The sequence below is a fragment of the Talaromyces marneffei genome, chromosome 1 (genome assembly GCF_009556855.1).
Source record: "Talaromyces marneffei chromosome 1, complete sequence".
Classification (NCBI taxonomy): domain Eukaryota; kingdom Fungi; phylum Ascomycota; class Eurotiomycetes; order Eurotiales; family Trichocomaceae; genus Talaromyces; species Talaromyces marneffei.
The window spans coordinates 4194884-4222139 of record NC_072348.1 but is presented as its reverse complement, the minus strand read 5'-3'; the positions used below and the strand labels follow the sequence as shown (position 1 = coordinate 4222139).

Here is a 27256-nt window from a genome sequence, read left to right as displayed (position 1 = left end):
TGTGGTCAGAGATCATGCCTACACTTTGATTTCTCATAGGAGACAAGTCCCTGACTTATGATTAAAAGTACCCTATACGCCGAAATAATGAATGGCGCTAACTGAAGCAATCAAGAACGATTCGAAAGACGAGAGAAATTATAGGTGGCTCTCGAACATGTTGAGCTGCTGGCCAGGGAAATGAGCCTGTGGCCAAACAATGCGGAGAGCTTCCCAAATATGCCTATCGAAATACGTTAGTGTATTGACAAAAAGATCAGAAAGGGAGACATACTTGACATAGACAATCTCGAGACCGTCCTGAACCTCTTGCGGTACATCTTTGACGTCCTTGCGATTAGTGAACGGCAACAACACCATTTTCACTCCTGCACGCATGGCACCAATAAGTTTCTCTTTGATACCGCCCACCGGCAGCACCCGGCCACGAAGAGAGATCTCTCCAGTCATCGCAATTTGAGGAGGCACCGACTTGCCTGAGAAAAGAGAAACGAGGGCAATGGTATGAGCCAAACCAGCAGATGGCCCATCCTTAGGAATAGCACCAGAGGGGCAGTGAACGTGGAGACTCCTGTTTTTCATAATGTCTTCGTTGGGGTCGTGCGAGAGACCCAAGTCGAATGAATGGGCTTTGACCCAAGTCAACGCTACCTCGACAGACTCCTTGAGGACATCTCCCAGCTTTCCAGTGAGCTGTACACGCCCGTTTCCGGGCATGTCTGCAACTTCAATGAACAGGATACTGCCTTGGCCACCGGTAGAGTATGCTACCAGACCAGTAACAATACCTGGACGAGAGGAGGTCTCGGCAATCTCCTCATCAAACCGTTCGATTCCAAGGATATCTTCAAGGTCCTCTATGGATACACGTGGATTGTAGGATTCCATATTGTTCGTCTCCTTTGAATCGGCATATTGCACAGCCTTGTAGCGACACACTGAACCTATCTCGCGTTCCAAGTTACGGACACCCGACTCACGGGTATACGCGGTGATGACCTTCTCGAGGACCTCGTCTGATAAGGATACCTCATTGTCAGATAGACCATTGGTCCTGATCTGCTTAGGAAGAAGATGCCGTCGAGCAATATGTCGTTTCTCTACTGTTGTATAACCCGAAAGTTGAATCGTCTCCATACGATCGAGCAAAGGCGCTGGGATGGTATCCAATGAGTTCGCGGTAGCAATAAAAAGAACCTTGCTCAAGTCGATAGGAATGTTGATATAATGGTCGGAGAAGCTATGATTCTGTTCCGGGTCCAAGACTTCAAGCATCGCAGCCGATGGGTCGCCGTGGAAATTTGATCCACCAACCTTGTCAATCTCATCAAGGAGGAACACAGGATTCGCAACACCCACTTTCTTCAAGCCATTGACGATCAGACCAGGCATGGCCGCAACATAAGTGCGACGATGACCCCTGATCTCGGCTTCATCCCGTACACCACCGAGGGATATACGATGGAATTTGCGTCCCAGGGATGTAGCTACGGACTTGGCCAAGCTAGTTTTACCAGTTCCCGGTGGTCCAACCAGCAGAAGAATGGGTGATTTATCGACGGTACGCTTCGACTTTAAGATATGGAGCTTGGTCTCGAGAACTTCCTTTTCCGGCTGAGAGAGGGTAGTAATTTCGGCATCTTTTTCTTTCTCGGTTTCCTTGTCGGAAGCAGTAAGCTGTTCTGATACCTGGGCAATCTGGCGCTCAATCTCAACATTGACAGACTGTTTCAATTTGAGGACAGCAAGGTATTCTAGCAAACGCTTCTTTATCTTTTCTAGCCCATAGTGATCGTCATCGAGCTGTTTCCTAGCTCGTTGTAAAGCATCACTTCCAAGTTTATCTTCCGTCGTCTTCAGCCAAGGAATCTCCGCTATATTCTCGAGGTAGTTTCGGCAAACTCCATACTCTGCATTGACTGGGTTCATCTTGCGCAATCGTTTCAGCTCCCGATCGGCGACCTTGCGAGCTTCTGGGTTCAGTTGTGCTTCATTCAGACGTTGTTCAAGTTCATCAACCTCATTTGGTTCCTTTTCGTCTTCATTTCCACCATTAGAACCATTGGGGGAGAATCCATTGAGGCCAGCCATAGCGCGGCGAGCCAATCTCGGGTCCAGTTGTGAAATATCGATAGGCGAGTTATTGCTTGTGGTCGTAATTGAAGTGATTTTGACATTGCTTTTGATTCCTTGCACTTGTCTATTAAGAAGTTCGATAACTCGTTCCAATCGGTCCTTGATATCGAATGCTGCTAAGACCTGCAGCTTCTCTTCGAGACTCGACTCGACAATATCAGCCATGAAATCCGCCAAGCTACCTGCCTGCGCATACTCTCTTCGAGAAATAAAGATTTCAAATCGACGGGCAACGGTGGGCGAGATACTTGTAGGGTTCGATGGGAAGAGCGATGTGAGTCTTAATAAAGTCAGAAGCTCACGGGCAAGTTGCTTCAGGCGTTGGAAAGATTCGACCGTCTCGGTATCCTTGGGACTAGGAGCTGTTGCAACATTCTATTAGTACAATTCTCAATACAGAAAAGTGAATGCGTTTCTTACCAATCTCATCGTGTAGCAACACCTCGGCTTCGAAAAAAGGCCGCTCTTTGAGGACCTTGACAACAGATAGCCGTCTAATACCCTCAACGAGTAGATATGGTTCCGAATAAACACGACGTTGGACCCCAACAACCTTTGCAAGTGCGCCATACTTGAAAAGATCTTCTTTGCGTGCCTGACCGGCATCAACGCTCTCTTCTTCCTGATTGTCCGGTTCCGTTCCGTTCTCTATAAGCTGCAGGCCATCCTTGCTCAATCGAGGAGATGCAAGGGGGACGCACGCAATGGTAATGGGGCTGTTATCTCTCCGACTGCGGTTCACGAGCGATGAAAGTAGGTTGGCGACATCGGGGCGATTATTCAGCGAGATGCGCAGAGTGACGCCTGGCAAGAGGACGGTATCCTTGGCTAGGGGCACGAGCGGTAACTTTGTGGTCTTGCCGTTGGTCGATCCCATCTTGGGAATGATGTGTTTGTAGACTCAACCAGTCTGGTGATAGAAAGAGATGGACGAGATTGTTGTAGATACAGAAGTGGATGTGATGAGATGAAAGACATGGAACGGCACATGGAGTCATGGACTCGTGGAAGGAACATGGAGCCGAAGCCGAGGCTTAGCTTGGCGACGCCGGGACGTCACCTTATCTTATCAGACGACAGAACGGCCTGGAAGCACCTGAACGCGGCCTGAAAAATATGGAACTGAGGGATGTGATGGACTGGTCCCGTGATTGGAAACCAACTTCTGTCGACATTGATTGCAACACTATCCAGAGCTTGATGATATCTGCCTATTAATCGATCTCTGGTCTACCTTTTTTGTTTCTCTTATCACACAGCCCCAACGTACGCTTGTAGTGAGTTTGACAGGTCATCCCACTATGTCGTCTCCCCTGCTTGCCTCCTCGGAGAGGAAATGCTTCAAAATCGGCACTCGCAAGTCAAAGCTTGCGCTTGCTCAGACTGACCTGGTTGTGGAAGCACTGAAGAAGAAGTATCCGCAATATGATTTTAATATTGAAACCAAAGACACCGCCGGTGATCGCGACAAGATCACTGCGTTCAAGGACATGACATCCAAGAATCTGTGGACAGAAGAGTTGGAGGAATTATTGATTGGCGGCCAGATAGATTTTATCGTTCACTCTCTAAAGGGTATGCGCTTAAATGTTTTATATCTTTAGGTGGTGATGGCACTGACATGCTCTGTGACGATTAGATGTCCCTACTATTTTACCCCCCACCTGTGCCCTAGGAGGCGTTCTCCCTCGCGAAGACCCAAGAGACGTTCTCATAGTCAAGCCTGGTCTCCCTTATACCTCTCTTTCCGAACTCCCTGCCGGTTCCGTGGTCGGCACCTCATCAATCCGCCGCACGGCTCAATTGGCGATGAAATTCCCACACCTAAAAGTGCAGAGCGTTCGCGGTAACATTGAGACCCGATTGGCGAAATTGGACGCAGAAGACGGTCCTTTTACGTGCATTATTCTAGCAGCAGCCGGATTATTACGGACTGGGATGGGGGGTAGAATCACTCAATATCTCGACTCAAAAAGTGGTAGTCTTTTATATGCCGTTGGTCAAGGTGCGATTGGTATTGAGATCCGTTCGGATGATGCTCTCGTTCTGGACATGCTCAACAATGTCGGAGATCAAAAGACATTCAAGGAAGTTCTGACTGAGCGCAGCTTGCTCAGATCTATAGAAGGTGGATGCAGTGCGCCGCTCGGCGTGGAATCAGAATGGGTCGAAGATGCGGATGGAACGACTAAATTACATGTCCGATCTATCATTGTGAGTGTGGATGGTACACGCCATTCTACTGCTGAACTCGAGAAAGTCATTGAAAGTCCCGTGGCGGCCGAGACATTTGGATTGGAATTGGCTCAGGAGCTAGTGACGAATGGTGCTGGTCCTATTCTTGAGGAGATTAAAGCAAACAAGGTTACTTCGTGATTGAGAATTTGTGATTTTGTTACAACTATCATGTTAATTCTTTTGGAGACGCTGGCATCTCCTTGGTACATAGATTTATTTCAGCAGCCAACACGGATAAAAGTGGTATGAAGTCGTCGGACTAGCCTCGAACCACGAAAATATATAGACACCATCTCCTCTATGAATATTTGTGACGTTTCAAGAAGAAGCCAGAATGCATATATTTGTCCCTCGCCAGCAAGAGACAAGAGACAACCCCTATTCAACCCCTATTCAGAGTATTTCCCGAGCCTCTCGGATTATCTTCCTTGAACTCGTCCCAAGCGCGTGCCTTCATCGTCTCTTCATCGGCTTTGTCCAAATCATCTTCGTCAGGTTCTGGCACCTCATTATTTGTTCCTCCTTCTAGAATACCACCACGCCTTCGTTCCTCTTCCAAATATTCATCAATGCTCATTGTAGGTAGATTATGCCCTGATCTAAAAACTCCCTGTTGCAGCTCGGTACGTTTATTCGTCAGTGTAAAAGGTTGTAAAGGCTTTCCAGATTTACTGAGCAGTGGACCAGAGCGACCGCCCTTGAGAAGCTGACTAAGTGGACCGTCCAGTCTTTCAGAATAGCTATTTTTGTCCGTCGCCTCTCGACTTCTTGGGTCGCTTTGCAGAGCTGAGACGGGAGGGGCATTGTGCATCTGAGATAGCATGTCCAATTCTTGCGCAATCATATCGAGGGATTGAAAAGTCTGATGTGTGTAAAAGTTGATTTCGGCCAAATATAATTTCCTCGTCGCTTCATCCTCGTTTTGGAGTCGGCTCTCATTCTGTGTCAAGTACTCTAATTTTTGTTTGAGCTCCTTTTCTTCCCGGAACCGTGCGACCTTGACTTCCCGTCTGTTGGCGGCATCGTTCTTTGAGGCGAGTGAAAATCGCGCTGGGTTTTCGGTGTATTGTTCGAAGAGTTTTCTATTGTGGTCTGATAGCAGTCTATAATCGTCAAGCCGGGTCAGGAATTTTTCATATTCGCCCTGGGCGCGGCGCAGTACGGATTCTCGATCGGTCGACAAGGTACGCTGAACAACTTCAGCTAAGAGATAATCGACTGTTAAGAACCTTTCGGCGATTGTTAGTAGTCGGAGGTAATCGGGTATTTTTCAGAAGGTCATACTGTAAGTTAGAGGTTGAGATATCCTCTAAACCTTCGTTTGAACTGAATAGTGATAGCTGACTGATCAACCTCTGGCATTCTTGTAGCTTGTCGATGGTCGCGGACACTTCCTGTCGGTAGGCATCGCTGTTGGGCTCGGCACTGTACTCTATTGATTGTTTCTGGGCCTTTGCCGTTTGTAGTAGCTCTTTGAGACTCTGAGGTTGATCTGTCATAATGAGAGACTGCAGGGAGAAGGTGCAAGATCTTTTGAAGCTGTTGTGATCGCAGCTAAAGCTAAGGCCCATCTGGAAATTATCTCTGGCTGTGGAGGGGCAGATCTCCAGATTTGGTTTACGTAAGCTCCGTAGTGCTTCTGATTGGTCTGAGCTGGTGCGGCTTTGATCCGCTTTGCCGGTGCAGATCATCATTCATCATCCGGCGCATTTCCGCTCCACTAAATAAACATCCTCTACGATAGTTTCGTTTTCTACTTGGGTACGCTGCTGCAGCTCATTTATGTCTACAACTTGGCTAACTAGATAACTGGGATTGTGCTCTAGGGAATAGTAAGATATGAACTTATTAGTAGAGAGCAACGCCAAAATATAGGTAGTGGATTCTTCACACCGAAGAAAAATATATCACTCTGCGGGACCTATGTACGTTGTAGATACCAGTCGGGCACCTCATTAATACATGTGTTCTTCTGTAGATAACTACTTAGGAACCCAGACAATGATTTCAAAGTCACTACAGAGAGTTGAACACCCTTGGAAGTTTGGGCTAATTTTTGGGTTGGCACGTGCCAATGTGTAACCAAACCTGTAAGACATCCAACGTTGCTCCTTCCGTCCAACAGGAACAAAAGCGAAACTGAAACTAACCCAAGGCTATTTTCTTTTTGACTACGGGGCAATCTGATGCCTAGGTACTGTTACAATGACCTCAACTGTCATTGCCTCTGGAACATATGAAACGGGCGAAACAAAGAATTAAAGCGGTGTTCGTTTCTGTACTTGGACCGTCGTCGTCCAATCAAGATGGATATGATGCAAATACTTCCCCAGGCATCGCACCGGGGCGTCTGTTTTGTTTCTCTCCTCTTCTACCTAACACTTTTTGGCTCTTAGAGATCAGTTTGGTCACCAATTTCACTTCAACCTGAGCATCCTCTCAGAATACCCATTTACTCACTTCGCCTCACTACCCATCATGTTGGAGACTCTTACCCTGGAAGGTGAGCCTATCTCTGGCAGCGAAAGCGAGGCTGAGGAACAAATCGTGTCCCCAACTGCGAAATCGGCTCGTCAAGAGCAAAATATCTTCTTCAAGAATCTGTTAGCAATGACCTCTCGAACATATGAACTTGAACAATATTTCTAACCTCCTCAAACAGACTTACAAAGGCCGCAAAAGACTTAACCAAGCAAGAACTAAGTCGTGCTGGTACGGCAGAAAATTCAGGGTCTACTCGTTATCTTCTCACTACGCAAGAATTCGCTGCTACAATCGATGATCCACGTGATTACCAGATTGAGTTGTACGAAAGAGCCAAGGAGGAGAACACTATAGCGGTACTTGCTACAGGTACAGATCATTTGATTTCTGTTTGAATTCAATAGATGGATGGGTGGGAGGTTGACTGTATTTAAAGGATCCGGCAAAACGCTCATCGCCATACTCCTATTGAAACATATTATTCGAAATGAGCTGATAGATCGTGAACGTGGTCAACGACACCGCATTTCCTTTTTCTTAGTACGAAAACATGCTCTACAACCAAAGATTTCTGTCAACTAACATGACGACAGGTTGATAGCGTAACACTTGTGTTCCAACAGACAGCTGTCCTTAAAAACAACCTTGATCAAGCCGTCGCATCGTTATTTGGCGACATGGGTCTGGACCTTTGGAACGAAGATGTATGGATGGATTACTTTACCAAGAATATGGTCATTGTGTGTACTGCAGATATCGTTGTCCAATGTCTTTTACAGTCGTACATCACTATGGAAGACATCAACCTTTTGATTTTCGATGAAGCACATCACGCCAAAAAAGAACATGCATATGCGCGGTAAGCTTGGGTTGTAGCTTTTCAGAGGAGTTTATCTTACTAACTTCTACTAGTATCATGAGGGAAGGCTATCTTAAAGCAAAACCGGAATGCCGTCCTCGTATATTTGGCATGACTGCATCCCCCTTGGATGCCAAACGTGACCCGGTGAAAGCTGCCCAGTAAGTTGAACTGCCCCTCAAAAATAAGTATAGAATCTAACAAGATGAAAGGGAACTGGAGAGCCTCTTGCATAGCAAGATTGCAACGGCTTCAAATCTCACTCTTTTGCGACAAGTTGTTGGTAGGCCTGAGGAAGAGCAGTGGAGGTATCCAGCGCTCAAAAAGCCTTTCAAGACCGCCCTTTATCAGATCCTGGAGAAGCAGTACGGAGATATGGAGTGCTTGAAATCTATTTTCACCTTCTCCTTCGAAGCCAGCTCTTATTTGGGACCGTGGTGTGCAGATCATGTCTGGTCGGGCGCTATATCAGAGAAGATGTTGCCGAGGTTTCATGGAAAGATTACTACCGCATGGAAGCGACTCGGGGGTGAAACTGCAATGAAAAAGACTGAGACTGAGATCTCAAGGCTCAGGCAGATGTCTGAGTTGATAACAAACTATGGAATGCCGAGTGGCCCAGCCATTCTAGAGCAACTAAGCGAGAAAGTTCGGGTTCTTTATCAACATTTGACCAAACGGTTTGAAGAAGCCCCAAACACAAAATGCATAGTGTTCACAAAACAAAGAAATACTGCAAAGTTGCTTGAAGTTGTTTTCAAACAACTATCTGTTCCGCATATGCGTCCAGGGGTTCTAGTGGGAATAGGGTCGGGAGACATATGCGGAATGAACTCGACTTATCCTCAGCAATTTAAGGCGACGATTGAGTTTAGGAAGGGAGAACTTAACTGTTTGGTAAGTTTTTTTTGGATGGTTTCAGGTCTAAGGCAGCTTGTTCTACGCTAACATGTTGGTCAGTTTGCAACTTCAGTTGCGGAAGAAGGCCTTGATATTCCGGACTGCAATCTTGTTGTCAGGTATGCCTTATAAATCTGAACATGGCACGGAGAATAACGCTCTAACCTTGATCAGATTTGACCTCTACGAGACCCTCATTCAGTATGTCCAGAGCCGTGGTCGAGCAAGACGTAGTGAATCTATAGTAAGTACATATCGAGTCACCTGTCACCATTTTATGGTTGGAAGAGAAAAGGCACAATCAACTGACACTTATTCAGTATGCCCACATGATAGAGATTGACAACATGGAGCACGAAACCAAACTTGATGAGGTGCATCAGACAGAGGTAATTCGGTTTGTTGAAGTTATAAGTCCTTATGCTGAAATTTTTGACTAGGAACTTATGCGCCGATTTTGCGAAGCCCTTCCAGAAGACAGACTACTTGGAAATAACAATGACGCATTGAGTGCCATCTTGGAAAAGGATAGTAGAAAAAGGCAATATAAGATTGAAAGTACAGGGGCTACTTTGACCTATCATTCAGCCATAATGGTTCTCGCACGCTACGCAAGCTCTCTGGTTAGTGTCTTTATGTAGGTGCTTAGGTGCAAGGATTTGATCTTGATATAAATCACAGCAATACGAGAACAATGAGACCGGTTCACATCCTCACTATGTCACTACTCAGATTAAAGGTATGTATGAGTGTGAAGTGATATTGCCAAAGGGGTCCCCAATCAGGGGTCTCATGGGCAAACCAGAGCCTCGAAAGTCGCTTGCCAAACAGTCTGCAGCGTTTGAAACATGTATTCTTCTGCGAAATAATGGTTTGCTGGATAACAATTTTGTGTCCACTTACCAGCGCAGGCTCCCAGCGATGCGAAATGCAAAGTTATCTATCACATCCAAAAAGACAACCCAATACTCGATGATCGTCAAACCTTCATTCTGGACACAGGCCTGCGATGGTGTTCCATGTCAATTATATCTCACATTGATTATGTTTTCTCCAGCTGAACCGTTACAAAATGAGCGTCGCAGCATGGTTTTGTTGACTCGCAAGCGATTACCACAATGTCCCGAGTTTCCCATATACCTAGAAGAGGACGTCGAGACTACCGTAAGGACTATTTCCGTGTCTAAGGCGTTATCTATCTCGCCGGATGATCTTGAGCTTATGAGTAACTTTACTCTTCGGATTTTCCAGGACTTGTACAACAAGATCTATGAGATGAACCAAGAGGTTATGCCATACTGGCTGATCCCTACGGCAAGTGATATTGGCGAATATGGTGAAGGAATTAATCCCTCAGATGCTATTGATTGGGATGTGCTGCAATTCGTCAAAGATCATGAACGCCTTGATCGGAATTCGGTTTCGCCCCAGGGCTTGAATGGTCGTTTTGTCTATGACCCCTGGGATGGAAAGTATCGTTACTTTCTAAGAGGCATCAATACTTCGCTTCGCCCGTCGGATCTGCCACCATCTTTTTTACCACATCGTCGATATATGGAAAATATCATGGAGTATGGACTTAGCTTGTACAAGAGAAGTCGCATTCCATTTCTGGCCGCGTGTGATTGGGGTCAGGATGTTTATGACGCAGAGTTGATACCGCTACGCCGGAACTTGCTGGATAGATTGTCAAACAGCGAAAAACAAGTTGAAAGGAGAATGGTGTTGTGCCTGGAGACCCAAGTCATTTCTGCAGTAAGTTATACTTTGCTGAATTCTATATATCAGGAACACTGGCTTACCAAGCACTCTAGATTCCTGCCACGGTTGCTGCGAGTTGCTTTGCGTTCCCAGCAATCATCACCAGAATTGATTCCTACCTTGTTGCCCACGAATGTGCCAGTCTTCTTGGGTTGGAGATACAGCTGGGATATGCCCTAGAAGCCGTGACAAAGGACTCCGACAATACGGAAGAACATCGCTTAGAGCAGATCCAGTTTCAGCGAGGCATGGGAAAGAACTATGAGCGACTGGAGTTTCTTGGAGATTGCTTTCTGAAGATGGCCACGTCAATATCTTTATTCGTTGGAAGTCCGAATGATCAGGAATTTGACCTTCATGTCAATCGTATGACATTGATTTGCAACAGGAATTTATTCAACACCGCGAAAGAGCGGAAGATCTATGAATATATTCGAAGTAAAGGGTTTTCTAGGTAAGTAGAAGAGCTGCTAGTAATATTCAAGAAGATCAGACTGACATGTGAATGAAATTATAGGCGAAACTGGTATCCGGAGGGAATGAAGCTGCTTCGAGGCAAAGCAAACGAGGATAAAGCATCTACACACACGCATGGATTGGGCGAGAAGACAATTGCTGACGTTTGCGAAGCCCTTATCGGAGCCTCTCTCCTTTCTGGTGGCCCCGTCAACCGCTTCGACATGGCTGTCAAAGCTGTGACCAGGTTGGTCAATAGTGACCTTCACAATGTGGAAAGCTGGGCGGGCTATTCCTCTCATTATTCTTTACCATCTTATCAAATCAAAGAGGCTAATGGATTCGAGAAGGATCTTGCCAATCAGATTGACAAGAAATTGGGTTATCGTTTCAAGTATCCCAGATTGCTTCGTTCTGCATTCACTCATCCTTCATATCCGACTGCCTGGTCAATAGTGCCATGCTATCAACGGCTTGAATTTCTGGGGGACTCGCTTTTGGATATGGTCTGTATTGAGAATCTATATGAGCGTTTCCCAGACCGAGACCCTCAGTGGCTAACTGAGCACAAAGTAAGTTCTCAACAACGCAAGCTGCTGAGAATTTGATTCATTAACATTGTCTGTTGTAGATGGCTATGGTGTCCAACAAATTTCTTGGTAGCCTGGCAGTCCGCCTCGACTTGCATACCCACCTACAGTATTTCAGCAACCCCCTTCAGGGACGTATCGCTCAAGCCGTTGAGGATGCACAGCTCGCTTATGAGAGCCATCAATCAGTGGATTTTTGGATAATGATTGAAGATCCTCCCAAGGTTGGTATTTGGAATACATGAGGAATTTGTGAATTGTGGCTAACTGGCCGGTTCAGTGCCTATCGGATATGGTAGAAGCTTACCTAGGGGCTATTTTTGTCGACTCCGGGTTCGATTTTGGAGTCATCGAGAGCTTTTACGCCAAGCATATCAAACCCTACTTCGAGGACATGTCCCTCTATGACACTTTTGCGAACAAACATCCCACGGTAAGTACAAAACTGATATGAATCGCTTAGAATATGCAAAGACAGGAGACTGATGGCACTGTTGCAGACGTTTCTTCACGGAAAACTGACAGATGATTTCGGCTGCATACAATATACCTTGAAAGCAGCCGAAATCCCGTCCGTAGACGGGGCTCCTACGGTGGTACTGGCAGCTGTGCTAGTTCATGACGTTGATCTCGCCCAGGCCACGGCATCATCTGGAAGATATGCGAAAATTAAGGCCAGTGAGGTTGCGTTGAAGAACTTGGAGGGGTTGAGTGCGGAGGCATTCAGACAGAAGTATCATTGCCAGTGCTCTCGAACTTTATCTAATGGAGCGGTGCCTCCTCTTCAAGAGGACATTGGTTGCGCAATTTGACGGGACGGCCGTAGGTTGATACATCGTTGGATGCATGAAAATCATCGAGACCAAACTCAAGATATCACGGCAGCTGATAAGTCCACGCTAGCCTGATAAGGTTAAATGCATACAAGCCCCTGAAGGAGCAAGTGGGGCCCCTCCCGCCCGGTTTGATGTGTTGTCCCCAGATATGATTGGCCAAAATTCCCCGAGTCCCGTGATGTACCAGAAACACGCCTGCCGCGTCCCCCCAAACTGCCTAATGGTGCCAAAAGAAAATAAACCTATGTTAGTTAGCTCGTAGGGGATATTGAACTTCATCTCAACAATAATTTACACCTGAGCGAACAGACTGCTTCGTGTCGAACGTTGTGACCAAGCCCGCCATCTATTACACTCCTTTCGTTTGGATTCTACAGTACATAATCATAATAATAATCACTTCCCTTCGACACCTGGCTTGCGACAGCTACAGCTATCTATCCACCACCTATCTCACGAACCAACGTACCGATACCCCATCGAGACGAAACAAGCGAAAGCAAGCACACAACAAATCCATCGATGGTCTACATGTGTTGTTGATTTTGGATATTCGTCAAAAATGGAGGTTGCTGCTCCAGGGGTCCCTACAAACGGCCTCGCCGTGGCGACGGCACCGGTGGCAGTAGCAGACCCAAATGCGGTCGTACGATATCTCACAGATGTCCTCCAAGTAACTCTGGGGGCCAGCAAGAGAGATCTCGAGGCTACGGGGAGTCTGCTTTCGAAAGCGAAATATTCAGAGACCGTGCAGAAATGTACGCGATTCGCTTCGGAGTCGCAGGTAGCGTTGTATGTGCAGCAGGACATTTTTAGTGCGGAGGAGCCTAATGGAACGGAGAATGACGAAGGTATGCTGTCAGATAATCTGGCTGTGAAAATTAATATTTGTTTGAAGTATACCTAATTTCTTGCAGTGGCAGAGACTCGGTACACCTACACTTTGGCCGCGGAGGTATCCTTCCTTTCGACGACCGTCGCTTCCGTAGCCTTCATCAAACGTCCAGGACCGATCGATCCCAGTCAACCCATCGCTACTCAAATTCAAGTCACAAACTTTCCAGGTCTGTCGACCCTTGCCAATGCACAAGCCCAGCAGGGTGCTTCAATCTCCGCATTCGAAATTCTACATTCCCTCGTCCACCATACCCTCGGTCCCTATTTCGAAGCGTACACACGAGGCCAAGAAGCTACAAATGGTATCAAGCAGAGGACGGAGACGGAAGCAAAGACTGGCGTTCCTGGAGCCAAGAAGCGCATTGCGGAGTTGGACCTTGCGTTCCTGCATCTTCAGCAGAATGTGGAGATTCCAACTTTGAATCTTCCTCTCCACGAGATCGTTCAAGCTGCTCTTGACGAGGCTGAGACGCGCGGTGTCAAGCCATCCGTCGATCTGATCCCACCCGCCGCCCTCGAAAACAGTACGGTGCTCAACAGTATCCAGAACAATGTCAATGGTTGGATCAAGTCTATTCAAACCATCACAAAGATGTCGCGAGATGCAGACAGTGGCTCCGCCAACCAAGAAATTAATTTCTGGCTTTCCATGGAAACAGCTTTGGAAGGAATTGAAAAACAGTTGCGTGGAGATGGAGTACAACTTACCATGGAAATTCTTCGACATGCGAAACGTTACCAGGCAACCTTGAGTTTTGTGGCAGATACCGGTCTTCGTGAAGCGATGGATACGGTACAGAAATACAATCAGTTGATGCGAGATTTTCCCTTGGACGAACTGTTGTCTGCAACGACGCTGCAAAAAGTGCAGGAATCGCTCGGCATGATTTTCAACCATTTGAACAGAAAGCTCAAAATTTCGCCGTACCCTATCAAAAGAGCCTTAGCCCTAGTGGAGGCTATTTCAGGCGACTTGGATTCTCAGATCCACGCTCTACTACATGGTCGAACAATCATGCATCTTGACTATCGAGAGTTCCGCTCATTAATGAAGACTTGCGGTGCAATTTGGCGAACCTGGGACGAGAATGTCAAGGAGTTCACCAACGTTGGACGTGAGGCCTCGCGCCGACGAAATGAAAAGTTCATTCCAATCAAGATCGTCCCACGACATATGAAAACACAAGAACGCCTGAAGTACATCAACACTTTCCGTGTCAATCACGAACAACTCCAGCGGACAATCGTCAATGTGCTTGGTCCTAAATCTGCGGTCAATGCGAATGGCACGGATGGTGCGATTATCGTGGAAGAGATTGGCGATGTTGATGCTGTGGAGGAGGTCGCCCAAGCATACGCAGCTTTGAAAGATGTAGATGTGCTTGATGTCTCCGAAGAAGGCACACAGCAGTGGATTCAAGCCGAAATCACCTACAATGAACGGACATCGCGTGTTGAGAACTCTATTATTGCTCGCCTGAGAGACCGCCTTGCAACTGCAAAGAATGCTAATGAGATGTTTCGTGTGTTTTCCAAATTCAACGCTCTCCTCGTGCGACCTAAGATTCGTGGTGCTATTGGCGAGTACCAAACTACGCTCATCGACAACGTGAAACGGGACATCAATGCCTTGCATGAACGTTTCAAGCAACAGTATGGCCATTCCGAAGCCCATGCCATGGCCCAATTACGGGACCTGCCACCCGTGTCTGGTGCCATCGTCTGGGCTCGACAGATCGAACGTCAGCTCAATGGCTACATGCGAAAAGTCGAAGACGTGCTTGGTGAAGACTGGCACCTCCACTCCGAAGGTCAAAAGCTGCAAGCAGAGAGCAACTTGTTTCGCAAGAAGCTCGACACAAAGCCAGTTTTCGAGTCATGGCTCCACGATGTCCAGCGGAGACACATTACCATCTCGGGTCGCTTGTTCAACATCATCCGAAACAGGGCCGCTGGCAATTCTTTCGAGCTGACGGTCAATTTCGATGCCCAGATCATTGCTCTTTTCAAGGAAGTGAGGAATTTGATTTGGCTCAACTTTCAAGTTCCTCACGCAGTGAGCAGCATTTCCAAGGAGGCTAAGCGTGTTTATCCCTACGCAATCAGTCTCATGGAAACGGTTCGCACACTGTTGCAGACGACTCGTACTATCGCTACAATGACCGAGGTTGCTATTTTGTTGAGCGGTTATCAGAACGATGCACAGGCTATGATTACGAAAGGTATTCCTCTACGATGGGAGTCCTTTGTCCACTCGTATGAGCTCCATGTAAAACAGTCGACATTATCCAACGGCACTCTTGATCCTTCCATTGCAGGAAGGGGAGAGAGCAAGCACGTCCAGTTCGTTCGTGAATTTGCTGTATCCGCCTCAGTCCTACAGTCAAAGACTGCAACCCTAGCTTCTATAAACGAAAGTATCCAAAAGACCATACTGGAGCTCAAGACTTGTCCCTACGATGCCGCAGTATTTCGCCAGCGATTGGACTCAATTCAAATCTCCGTTGATAAGTTGAATCTTGAGAATTACGTGAATCTTGGGCATTGGGTGTCAAATCTCAATTTGAAAATCGAATCTATCCTGCGCGAGCGGTTGCACCGAGCAATTCGAACCTGGATTGCATCTTTCAAAGAATCCAAGGAAGAACAGTATGCCAAACAGCTATCAATCCAGTCAACCCATGAGAAGGCAGCAAATGACACACCTGAAGCGGAGATATACCACATTCAATTCCCTCAACTTGTTCACGAGGTTTCTATGCGAAATCAAGTCTTGCACCTTGACCCTCCTCTACAATATGCCCGTGCTAGTTGGCTGTCTCATTTCGGCCAATGGCTTGGAGTTATCTGTAATTTGGAGAAGATCAAGTCTTCCAGGTACCAAATTTCTATCGACGTAGAGAAAACACAATTATCTGAAACTTCGTTTGTGAACCTTCCACAACACTGCATTGAGGAGTTGGCCGAAGTCTATGGAGCTGTTGAATCCCGCCTTTCAGAAATTTCCGGCTATGTGGACAAATGGCTCCAATTCCAGTCTCTTTGGGATTTGCAAGCCGATCAAGTGTATGATATCTTGGGTGATGATTTGTCTCAGTGGCTTCAACTACTTCAAGAAATTCGCAAAAGTCGTGCCACTTTCGACACTTCCGAAGTCAGCCGATCGTTTGGTAACATCACCATCGACTACGAACAAGTCCAGACTAGAGTCAATGCCAAGTACGACCAGTGGCAGCACGAAATACTACAGAAGTTTGGTTCTAAACTTGGTGGTCATATGCGTGAGGTGCATTCCGAGATTGCTAGCGCACGCCGAGATCTCGAAGGCCAGACTCTCGAAGCCTCCTCAACCGCACATGCTGTGTCTTTTATCACCATTGTTCAGCAATGTAAACGCAAGGCTAGGGTTTGGGAACCTCAAGTGGATCTCTTCAGACAAGGCCAAACCACTCTAGCGCGTCAGCGATATCAATTTCCCACGGATTGGCTTCATGTAGAGAATGTCGATGGAGAGTGGGCTGCTCTTAATGAGTTGCTTACCAGAAAGAGCAAGATCGTCCACGACCAGACCGAAGCTTTGCGGGCTAAGATTACAGCCGAGGATAAGGTCATTGGCGACAAGATTAAGGAAATAATCGTTCAATGGAACGACGAAAAGCCTGTATCCGGTACCATCCCTCCAGAAGAGGCTTCTCGCACGCTCAGCTCATTCCAAACTCGCTTGGAAGGTCTTCAATCTGAATTTGAGATGGTCTCGAAGGCCAAGGAAGCCTTGGATTTACCAGCTAGCGCCGAATCATCGTTGCCTGCAATCTTGGAAGAGGTTCAAGATTTCATGTCAGTATGGGCTGCTTTATCGACAATCTGGAAGAGTTTGAATGATCTCCGTGATATGCTTTGGACTAGTGTTCAGACCAGAAAGCTTCGCCAATCAATCGACAACCTCATCAAGATGACCAAAGAAATGCCAAGTCGTATGCGACAATATGCCGCTTTCGAACATATCCAGAATGTCCTGCGTCAGCATCTGAAAATCAACCCGTTGCTGTCTGATCTAAAGTCTGAAGCAATCAAAGAGAGGCACTGGCAGAAGATCTTCAAGGCCTTGAAGCCTGGCCAACGCTTTTCCCAGGTCACTCTAACCCTAGGAGATGTTTGGGATTTGAAGCCCGCAGCTAGTGAGACTGTGATCCGTGATATCATCACTCAGGCTCAAGGTGAAATGGCATTGGAAGAGTTCTTGAAAATGGTTCGCGAGACTTGGCAGAATTATTCGCTCGATCTCGTCAATTACCAGAACAAGTGTCGATTGATTCGTGGTTTTGACGACTTGTTTGCAAAATGCAGTGAAAACCTCAACTCTTTGCAAGCAATGAGACATTCTCCTTACTTCAAAGAATTTGAAGAAGAGGCCTCGACATGGGAAGACAAACTTAACAGGGTCCACGTCTTGTTCGACGTGTGGATTGATGTTCAGCGACAATGGGTCTATCTTGAAGGTGTCTTTACGGGCAATGCGGACATTAAACATCTCCTTCCTCTGGAATCAGCGCGTTTCCAGAACATCAATTCCGAGTTCTTTGCTGTGATGAAGAAGGTCTACAAATCACCTTTTGTTCTTGATGTTCTTGCAATCAACGGTGTCCAAAAGTCTCTGGAAAGACTTGCGGAGTTACTCAATAAGATTCAAAAAGCTCTTGGTGAATACCTTGAGCGCGAGCGTGTATCTTTCCCTCGTTTCTACTTTGTTGGTGACGAGGATCTTTTAGAAATCATTGGTAACAGCAATGACACACTCCGGGTTGCCAAGCACTTCAAGAAGATGTTTGCTGGTCTCTCTGGCCTTTTGATGGATGATGATAACAACATTGTTGGTTTCACGTCCAAGGAAGGCGAAGAGGTCAGACTCAAACGCGAGGTCAATCTCATCAAGACTCCGCGAATCAACGATTGGCTCTCAGCCTTGGACAATAATATGAAACTGACACTAGCCGAATTACTCGCCGAAGCAGTCGAGCAATTTGAGACCATCTACCACACAAGCGAAGTTGACCAAACGGCTTTCAGCGACTATCTCGCAAACTATCCCGCCCAAATCGTCGTGCTTGCCAGCCAGGTCGTGTGGACCAGCGCTGTTCAAAAGAGTTTGGAGAACGGTGGTGGTGATCTCCAGAGTCTTTTCGATGCTGAAGTGCGCATTCTAGAATTGCTTGCTGCTACTGTCCTCGGAGAACTTGATGGAATTACGAGAAAGAAGTGCGAACATATGATCACCGAGTTTGTGCATCAGCGTGATTGTATTGCAAAACTCATGAAGTTTAATGCATCGACACCTACCCATTACCTCTGGCTTCTACAAATGCGCTACGTTTACAAGGACGAAGGCGATTTCCTGCAGCGTCTCTACGTGCACATGGCTAATGCTAAGTTGGACTACGGTTTTGAATACTTGGGTGTTCCGGAACGACTCGTCCGCACTCCATTGACAGACCGTTGTTTCCTTACTTTGACACAGGCTCTCTGCCAAAGATTGGGAGGTTCTCCCTATGGACCGGCTGGTACGGGTAAGACGGAATCTGTCAAAGCTCTTGGTCTCCAGCTCGGTCGATTCACTTTGGTCTTTTGTTGTGATGACACTTTTGACTTCCAGGCAATGGGCCGTATTTTCTTGGGTATTTGTCAAGTTGGTGCTTGGGGTTGTTTTGATGAATTCAACCGTCTGGAAGAACGTATTCTCTCTGCTGTTTCTCAGCAAATTCAAAATATTCAGATCGGATTGCGCAAGGGTACCGATGATGACAAGGCCCAAATCGAGCTTATTGGCCGCCGTCTGCACGTCAACCAGAATACTGGTATTTTCATCACAATGAATCCTGGATATGCTGGTCGTTCGAACCTTCCCGACAACTTGAAGAAGCTTTTCCGAAGTGTGGCAATGTCCAAACCAGACAAGGAACTTATTGCCGAAGTCATGCTGTTCTCTCAAGGTTTCAAGCAAGCCAAGCCTTTGTCTAAGCAAACCGTTCCCTTCTTCGATCATTGTGCAAGTAGACTCACGAAACAGGCTCACTATGATTTTGGTCTGCGAGCTTTGAAGAGTGTATTGGTTAGCTCTGGAGGCTTGAAACGTGCACGTCTCGCCAACTCCGAGGGAGATCTGGGCCCTGATGAGATTATCGAGCCTCAGATCATCGTACAAAGTCTTCGTGAGACCATTGCTCCTAAGTTGATCCGACAAGACGTGGAGACTATGCTTGATATTCAGATGGAAGATTTCCCTGGCGTTGAGTATGTGCCTGCCAACTACGAACAACTCACCCAAGCCATCCGTGATATCGCCAAAGAAAATCACTTCGTTGCTACTGATACATGGATCACTAAGACATTGCAACTTTATCAGATTCAGAGTATCCACCATGGTGTGATGATGGTTGGACGATCTGGTTCTGGTAAATCTGCCTCTTGGAAAGTGTTGCTTCAAGCCTTGCAACGTGTAGAAGGCGTCGAAGGTGTCTGCCACGTCATTGATTCCAAGGTCATGTCGAAAGAAGCTCTATACGGTAACCTCGATAGCACAACCCGAGAATGGACGGACGGTTTGTTCACTGGTATACTGAGAAAGGTTGTTGATAATCTGCGTGGTGAAGACTCGAAACGACACTGGATTGTGTTTGACGGTGATGTTGACCCCGAATGGGTTGAGAACTTGAACAGTGTGTTGGATGACAACAAGCTTCTGACATTACCCAATGGTGAACGTCTAAACTTGCCACCCAATGTTCGTATCATGTTTGAAGTTGAGACTCTGAAGTACGCTACTCTGGCTACTGTCAGTCGATGTGGTATGGTCTGGTTCAGCGATGATACCGTAACCCCGGAGATGATGATCACAAACTACATCGAGTCGTTGAAAACCAAGGTGTTCGAAGACTTGGACGATGACTCGGTTCCTGCAGGTCAAGCATCGGCCAAGACTCAAGCCGCTCAGGATATGGTTTCGGATTTCCTCAAACAATTCATGCAAGGTGACGATCTCATTTACAAAGCGCTCGAAGAGGCTCGTGGATACAACCACATTATGGAGTACACAACTATCCGTGCCTTGAACACATTGTTCAGTTTGCTTAACAAAGCTTGCCGTAATGTGCTTGAGTACAACATTCAGCACATTGACTTCCCCCTTGACCCCGAGCAAGTCGAATCATACATTTCCAAGAAGTTGCTTCTTGCACTTATCTGGTCACTGACTGGTGACTGTCCTCTCAATGACCGCAAGCGCTTCGGGGAGTACTTGGCCGCTTCTACAACTATCGACTCACCTTTGCTTAGCGATTCATCTTCTCTTATTGACTACGACGTGTCATTGCCAAAGGTAGAATGGATCACTTGGCAGTCCCAAGTGCCTTCAGTCGAAATCAACACCCATTCCATCACGCAGACAGATGTCATCATTCCAACTCTGGATACCGTTCGTCACGAAGATGTGCTTTACTCATGGCTCGCTGAGCACAAGCCTCTCCTTCTCTGTGGTCCTCCTGGATCTGGTAAAACCATGACTCTGTTTTCTGCTTTGCGAAAGCTACCCAACATGGAGGTCGTTGGTCTCAACTTTTCCAGTGCAACCACCCCAGACCTTTTGATCAAGACCTTTGAGCAGTACTGCGAGTACAAGAAGACCTTGAATGGCGTGGTGATGTCACCTAACCAGATCGGACGTTGGCTGGTCGTTTTCTGCGATGAAATCAACTTGCCTGCTCCTGATCGTTACGGCACGCAGCGTGCAATCTCATTCTTGCGTCAACTTGTGGAGCAAAACGGTTTCTGGAGAACTTCTGACAAGACATGGGTTACCCTGGACCGCATTCAGTTTGTTGGTGCTTGTAACCCTCCCACCGATGCTGGACGTACCCCAATGGGAGAACGATTCTTGCGTCACGCCCCGTTGATGATGGTCGACTATCCCGGTGAGCTCTCATTGACTCAGATCTATGGTACTTTCAACTCCGCTATTCTGAAAATCATTCCCACTTTGCGTGGATACTCGGAGGCTCTCACGAAAGCAATGGTTCAGTTCTATCTGGAGTCACAAGCACGATTTACACCAAAGATTCAGCCACATTATGTCTATTCTCCTCGTGAACTTACAAGATGGGTACGTGGTGTCTACGAAGCCATTAAGCCCCTGGAGAATCTTTCCGTTGAAGGCCTTGTACGAATCTGGGCCCACGAGGCTCTCCGCCTATTCCAAGATCGTCTCGTTGCTGAAGACGAGCGCAAATGGACTGATGAATCCGTACGACGCATTGCTCTGGAGCATTTCCCAACTATTGATGAGGAACAGGCATTGAAGGGACCTATCCTATTCTCCAACTGGTTGTCAAAGAACTATGTGCCGGTTGAGCAAGAGCAACTCAGAGACTTCGTCAAGGCTCGTCTTAAGACGTTCTGCGAGGAAGAGGTTGATGTTCCGTTGGTTCTTTTCAACGACGTTCTTGAACATGCTTTGCGTATTGATCGTGTTTTCCGACAGCCCCAAGGCCATTTGATTCTCATCGGTGTTAGTGGAAGTGGAAAGACCACTCTATCAAGATTCGTTGCGTGGATGAATGGTCTGAAAATCTTCCAAATCAAGGTCCATGGCAAATATTCTTCGGAAGACTTTGATGAGGACCTAAGAACCGTCCTCCGACGAGCTGGATGCAAGGGTGAAAAGATCTGTTTCATCATGGACGAATCGAACGTGCTTGACTCTGGTTTCTTGGAGCGCATGAACACATTGCTTGCTAACGCCGAAGTACCAGGTCTCTTTGAGGGTGATGAGTTTGCGTCTTTGATGACAGCTTGTAAAGAAGGCGCACAGCGTCAAGGTCTCCTTCTCGATTCTCAAGAAGAGCTTTACAAGTGGTTCACCCAACAGATTGTCAAAAATCTTCATGTTGTGTTTACGATGAATCCTCCTGAAGACGGATTATCTTCCAAGGCCGCAACCAGTCCTGCTTTGTTCAATCGTTGTGTGCTCAACTGGATGGGTGATTGGTCTGATCAGGCTCTGTTCCAGGTTGGTTCAGAGCTCACGCAGTCTGTCGATCTCGACAAACCCAACTTCACTGCTCCCGATAGTATTCCTGTGGCTTATCGCGACCTGAACCTTCCTGCCTCTCACCGCGAAACTATTATCAACTCGATGGTCTATATTCATTACTCTCTGCAAAAGTTCAACCAGCGTCTACAGAAACAACAGGGCAGAACAACATACCTTACGCCACGACATTACCTTGATTTCGTTGCTCAGTATGTCAAACTGTTCAATGAAAAGCGAGAGGATCTGGAAGAACAGCAACGACACTTGAATGTTGGTCTGGAGAAACTCAGAGATACTGTCGACAAGGTTCGCGACCTTCGTGTCAGCCTTGCCGAGAAGAAGACACAACTGGAGGCGAAAGATGCAGAAGCCAATGAGAAGCTGCAGCGAATGGTTGCTGACCAGCGAGAAGCTGAACAGAGAAAGACGGCATCTCTTGAAATTCAAGTTGCTCTGGAGATACAAGAGAAGGAAGTCGCCGAGCGAAAGGATGTTGTGTTGAACGATTTGGCCCGAGCAGAGCCTGCCGTTCTGGAGGCCCAGAAGAGTGTCAGTAGCATCAAGCGTCAACATCTTACAGAAGTCCGATCTATGGGTAACCCTCCCGCAAGCGTTCGTCTTGCTCTAGAGGCTGTCTGTACCTTGCTTGGTCACAAGGTCGACAGCTGGAAGACCATCCAGGGTATTATTCGTAAAGACGACTTCATTGCCAGCATTGTGAATTATGACAACGAGCGCCAGATGACCCGCAATCACCGGGTGAAGATGAAGAATGAGTTCTTGTCTAAGGATGACTTTACCTACGAGCGAGTCAACCACGCCAGTAAAGCTTGTGGTCCTCTAGTACAATGGGTCGAAGCGCAGGTCAACTATTCCGAAATCCTAGACAGGGTCGGTCCCCTCCGTGAAGAAGTGGACCAACTTGAGGAACAAGCACTTCAGACCAAGGCAGAAGCGCAAGCTATTGAAAATACTATCCAAAGCCTTGAAAGCAGTATTGCCACTTACAAGACAGAATATGCAGCCCTGATCAGCGAAACGCAAGCTATCAAGACTGAAATGAGCCGTGTGCAATTCAAGGTTGATCGCAGTGTGCGACTTTTGGACAGTTTGGCTTCGGAGCGAGAGCGATGGGAAGAGGGAAGCAAATCGTTCGAGACCCAAATCAGTACCCTTGTTGGTGACGTGCTTATCGCTGCTGCTTTCCTCGCGTACGCTGGTCTGTATGACCAACAATTCCGTAAAGCGATGGTGGAAGATTGGGTCCATCAATTGGCACAGTCAGGAATCACATTCAAGCCGCACAACCCTGTCACCGAGTACCTTTCGAATGCGGACGAACGTCTGGCCTGGCAGAGCAATTCATTGCCTGTTGATGATCTATGCACTGAGAACGCTATCATTCTTAAGCGCTTCAACCGTTATCCATTAATCATCGACCCCTCGGGCCGTATTACGGAATTCTTGCAAAAGGAGAGCAAAGAGAGGAAACTTACAGTTACCAGTTTCTTGGACGATTCATTTGTTAAGCAGCTCGAGAGTGCCTTGCGTTTCGGAAACCCGATCCTTATCCAGGACGCAGAGCATTTAGATCCTATCCTCAACCACGTTCTCAACAAGGAGTACCAAAAGACTGGAGGACGTGTCTTGATTCAACTAGGCAAGCAGGAGATCGATTTCTCGCCTTCATTCAAGCTATTCTTGTCTACACGCGATCCGTCTGCTACCTTCCCACCTGATATTTGCAGTCGAACCACATTTGTCAATTTCACGGTCACCCAAAGCAGTTTGCAGACACAGTCACTCAACGATGTGTTGAAGGTGGAGCGTCCTGATGTTGATGAGCGACGTACGAATCTCATCAAGTTGCAAGGAGAGTTCAAGATCCATCTACGCCAACTGGAGAAACGTTTGCTGCAGGCCCTTAACGAGTCACGGGGTAATATTCTTGACGATGACAACGTTATCGAGACATTGGAGACTCTTAAGAAGGAAGCCGCCGAGATTACCAAGAAGATGTCAGAGACAGAAGGTGTCATGACAGAGGTCGACAATATCACTCTCCAGTACAACATTATTGCTCGATCATGCAGTGCTGTGTTTGCTGTTTTGGAGCAGCTTCATCATATCAACCATTTCTACCAATTCTCGCTACAGTATTTCGTGGACATTTTCAACTCTGTTCTGCATGGAAACAAGAAGCTTATCAACGAGAAGGAACACGCTGCAAGAGTCCAAATCATTCTAAAGGACCTCTTTGTCACGGCTTATCAGCGTACGAGTCTTGGATTGCTACAAAAGGATCGTATTACGTTGGCTATTTTGCTTGCTCAAGCTACCCCTTTCACCATGGATAGAAGTATCATCGACACTATTCTCGATGAGAGTGTGGAAGGAATGGACTTGTCGACTACTTCAGATCTCCGTGAGCAGACGATGGCCAGGCTATCTAATATGTCCTTATTCAAATCTCACATTGCCAACATTTCCGAAGAAGCCTGGACTACTTTCTTTACGGAGGAATTGGCAGAGAACTTTGTGCCTACGGTATGGGATGAGAATACGGACCCTCTTGATCAACAACTTCGTTCTCTCCTACTTGTCAAGCTCTGTCGTATGGACCGGTTCGTTCCTGTTGCAGAACGTTTTGTCGTAGCAGTCTTTGGCCGTGAAATGTACGAAGATAGCGGTGATCTCAAGGACGTTGTTGAACAAGTTACAGCGACCACACCTGTGGCGCTCAGCTCCAGCCCCGGTTTCGATGCGAGTTACAAAGTTGACGGATTGGTGGAGCGAATGCATGCGACATGCACGAACATTGCCATGGGCTCAAACGAAGGCCTCGAAAGCGCCGACAAAGCTATCAGCAATGCTGCTTCTGCGGGTACTTGGGTGTTGGTCAAAAACGTGCATCTCGCGCCAGCCTGGTTGCAGAGTTTGGAGAAACGACTCGAGTCCCTCAAGCCTCACAAGGATTTCCGACTTTTCTTGTCGATGGAGACTAGTCTTAAGATTCCTGTCAATCTTCTCCGAGCATCACGTGTGCTCATGTTTGAGCAGCCGGCTGGTGTGCGCGCCAATATGAAAGACTCGCTCTCCTCTCTTTCGCTACGTGCTACGAAGGCTCCTGTGGAGAAAGCGCGAGTATACTTGTTGCTTTCGTTCTTGCACGCTGTTGTCCAAGAACGTCTTCGCTACGCTCCTAATCTTGGTTGGAAGGGTTTCTGGGAATTTAATGATAGTGATGTAAGTGTTATTACCTACCAGGCGGAAGTATATGACTCCATGACTAACGAACCACAGTATGAATGTTCTGCATTTATCATCGACTCCTGGATCGACTCGGTGGCCCAAGGACGGTCGAATGTTGCACCTCAAAAACTGCCCTGGGACATGATTCGGACTCTCGTTACCGAAACATATGGTGGCAAAATCGACGATAGTGGAGATTTCATGCAACTGGAGAAACTTGTCAACAACTTCTTGACCCCCGCAGCATTCGAGGAAGAACACAAACTAGTTTCTGGGGTTGAAAACGACGAATGTTTAGCGCTACCGGGCACGACCAGCATGCGTGACTTTACCGAATGGGTTAACCGTCTGCCGGAGCGCGAGCCGCCCACGTACTTGGGTCTGCCCGCCAACGCTGAGAAGTTGCTGTTGGTCGGCCATGGTAAAGCCATGATTTCGGACCTGTCGCGGGTGACTACGTTGTTGGATGAGGGCGAGCAGTTGATGGTGGAAGCTTAGATTCTTTTTTTCCTTTGTATATAGTTACTGTGTTTGGTACATTCATGTGTTGCTGATTCTTGTCTCTAGTTTAGTGATACCAAACATTACTTAGCGTTGTTGATAACCTTACCCCGAGTAACGAGTAAGCACTAGGTAACTAACTAGCTAGTAGGCAGAGTACGTAACTAGTTAGTACTAAACTTAGTAAGTACTAGTAGTTCCCCTCTCGTGCGACAGACACAGGGATCGCCTATCATGGCCTAGTACTTCATATCCGCTGTCTTAATATATCAGCCACGCTATAACTTGTTTTATCCTGCATCAGCACCTATAGGTGTTTGAAACCAATAATCAACGCGGCGTAGCGTCTTTGAAACAGCACCAGTATCAAACAGATGAACCATTTAATCCAGACATCCGCGTTCTGGTCATCGCGATCTCAGTGTTTGCTAAGCCTCACCGTCTTTTTTTTTCCACGCCGCAAACTTTACTACAGAGTAGAACTAAAAAAAACATACCGTATGACCAGACTCACAAAAAAGCAAGAGATAACTTATCGGGTCATGCTCTGACTAGGCGATAGTCTAGCACGTTCTGGGCGATTGGTGACTCGTCGGTTTCTGCTCTAGACGCAAGGTTGGCTGGATATGCCGTGCTTTGTTGAGCGTCAGACGAAGAGAACTGGCTGGCGATAAGGATATGTCCAATCACTTTCTAGAGTCAGAGCAGAGATACTTATGTAGACCCTGAGCACGTGAGAGGTTCATGGTTCTGTCTACAGGGAAGGAGATAACGGTATTCGCATCCTTCCTTTTCTCTCGTCCTCTCCTCCTCCATCTTCATTCTTTCTACATCATCTCAATTCCCCGGCCATCCCATCCATGGCTTTTTTTCTGATCCTCTTCTCCGTCTGACCCGTGTTCCGTACTCAGTGTTGGGTGGGACATGCCGTGCAGCAGTCATTGGAGGGTGCTGACGACGACCTACATAGTGGCACGATAGTACACGCCATTGTCTCTTGCCAACCGAGGACTGGACCTCTTTCTTTTGTCAAATTCTGACGCAACGAAACCGATACGTAGTCGACCCCGCCGCACTAGACTTGCATTGTCTTGCATTGATTGAGCGGTTCGTTAGGAGTCTTGGGACGACGCCTACAGGAGGATCATCTCCACCGCTAACAAACCCGCTAAGCCGCCTAAAGCGACTTCAAACACGCCGGTCAATATCCAACACCGCCAAACAGGAGACTCGAAACCCCCCAAAACAGACCCCAAACACTGGA

General features: G+C 47.1%; 5 protein-coding genes across 5 annotated transcripts; 3 read left to right on the top strand and 2 right to left on the bottom strand.

The window, feature by feature from the left end:
- Nucleotides 1-138: 138 nt before the first annotated feature.
- Nucleotides 139-3013, bottom strand: EYB26_001553 (uncharacterized protein; the record flags this gene model as incomplete). The annotated part of the gene is made up of 3 exons (XM_054260863.1): nucleotides 139-223; nucleotides 275-2498; nucleotides 2557-3013. 3 exons carry the CDS (start codon nucleotides 3011-3013, stop codon nucleotides 139-141), a joined length of 2766 nt encoding a protein of 921 aa, XP_054116838.1.
- A 424-nt stretch (nucleotides 3014-3437) lies between these two features.
- On the top strand, nucleotides 3438-4512 carry EYB26_001552 (uncharacterized protein; the record flags this gene model as incomplete). Its single annotated transcript, XM_054260862.1, has 2 exons — nucleotides 3438-3711; nucleotides 3776-4512. The coding sequence occupies 2 exons, from the start codon at nucleotides 3438-3440 to the stop codon at nucleotides 4510-4512; spliced, it is 1011 nt and encodes a 336-aa protein (XP_054116837.1).
- Nucleotides 4513-4756: 244 nt separating this feature from the next.
- EYB26_001551 (uncharacterized protein) lies at nucleotides 4757-5873 on the bottom strand (the record flags this gene model as incomplete). Its single annotated transcript, XM_054260861.1, has 2 exons — nucleotides 4757-5603; nucleotides 5659-5873. 2 exons carry the CDS (start codon nucleotides 5871-5873, stop codon nucleotides 4757-4759), a joined length of 1062 nt encoding a protein of 353 aa, XP_054116836.1.
- A 979-nt stretch (nucleotides 5874-6852) lies between these two features.
- On the top strand, nucleotides 6853-12236 carry EYB26_001550 (uncharacterized protein; the record flags this gene model as incomplete). The annotated part of the gene is made up of 16 exons (XM_054260860.1): nucleotides 6853-6977; nucleotides 7037-7227; nucleotides 7295-7398; nucleotides 7452-7717; nucleotides 7771-7878; nucleotides 7930-8614; nucleotides 8678-8736; nucleotides 8792-8861; nucleotides 8938-9006; nucleotides 9058-9240; nucleotides 9299-10372; nucleotides 10432-10832; nucleotides 10896-11406; nucleotides 11466-11648; nucleotides 11705-11857; nucleotides 11925-12236. 16 exons carry the CDS (start codon nucleotides 6853-6855, stop codon nucleotides 12234-12236), a joined length of 4494 nt encoding a protein of 1497 aa, XP_054116835.1.
- Nucleotides 12237-12822: 586 nt separating this feature from the next.
- On the top strand, nucleotides 12823-25989 carry EYB26_001549 (uncharacterized protein; the record flags this gene model as incomplete). The annotated part of the gene is made up of 3 exons (XM_054260859.1): nucleotides 12823-13111; nucleotides 13178-25485; nucleotides 25543-25989. 3 exons carry the CDS (start codon nucleotides 12823-12825, stop codon nucleotides 25987-25989), a joined length of 13044 nt encoding a protein of 4347 aa, XP_054116834.1.
- Between the last annotated feature and the right edge of the window lie 1267 nt (nucleotides 25990-27256).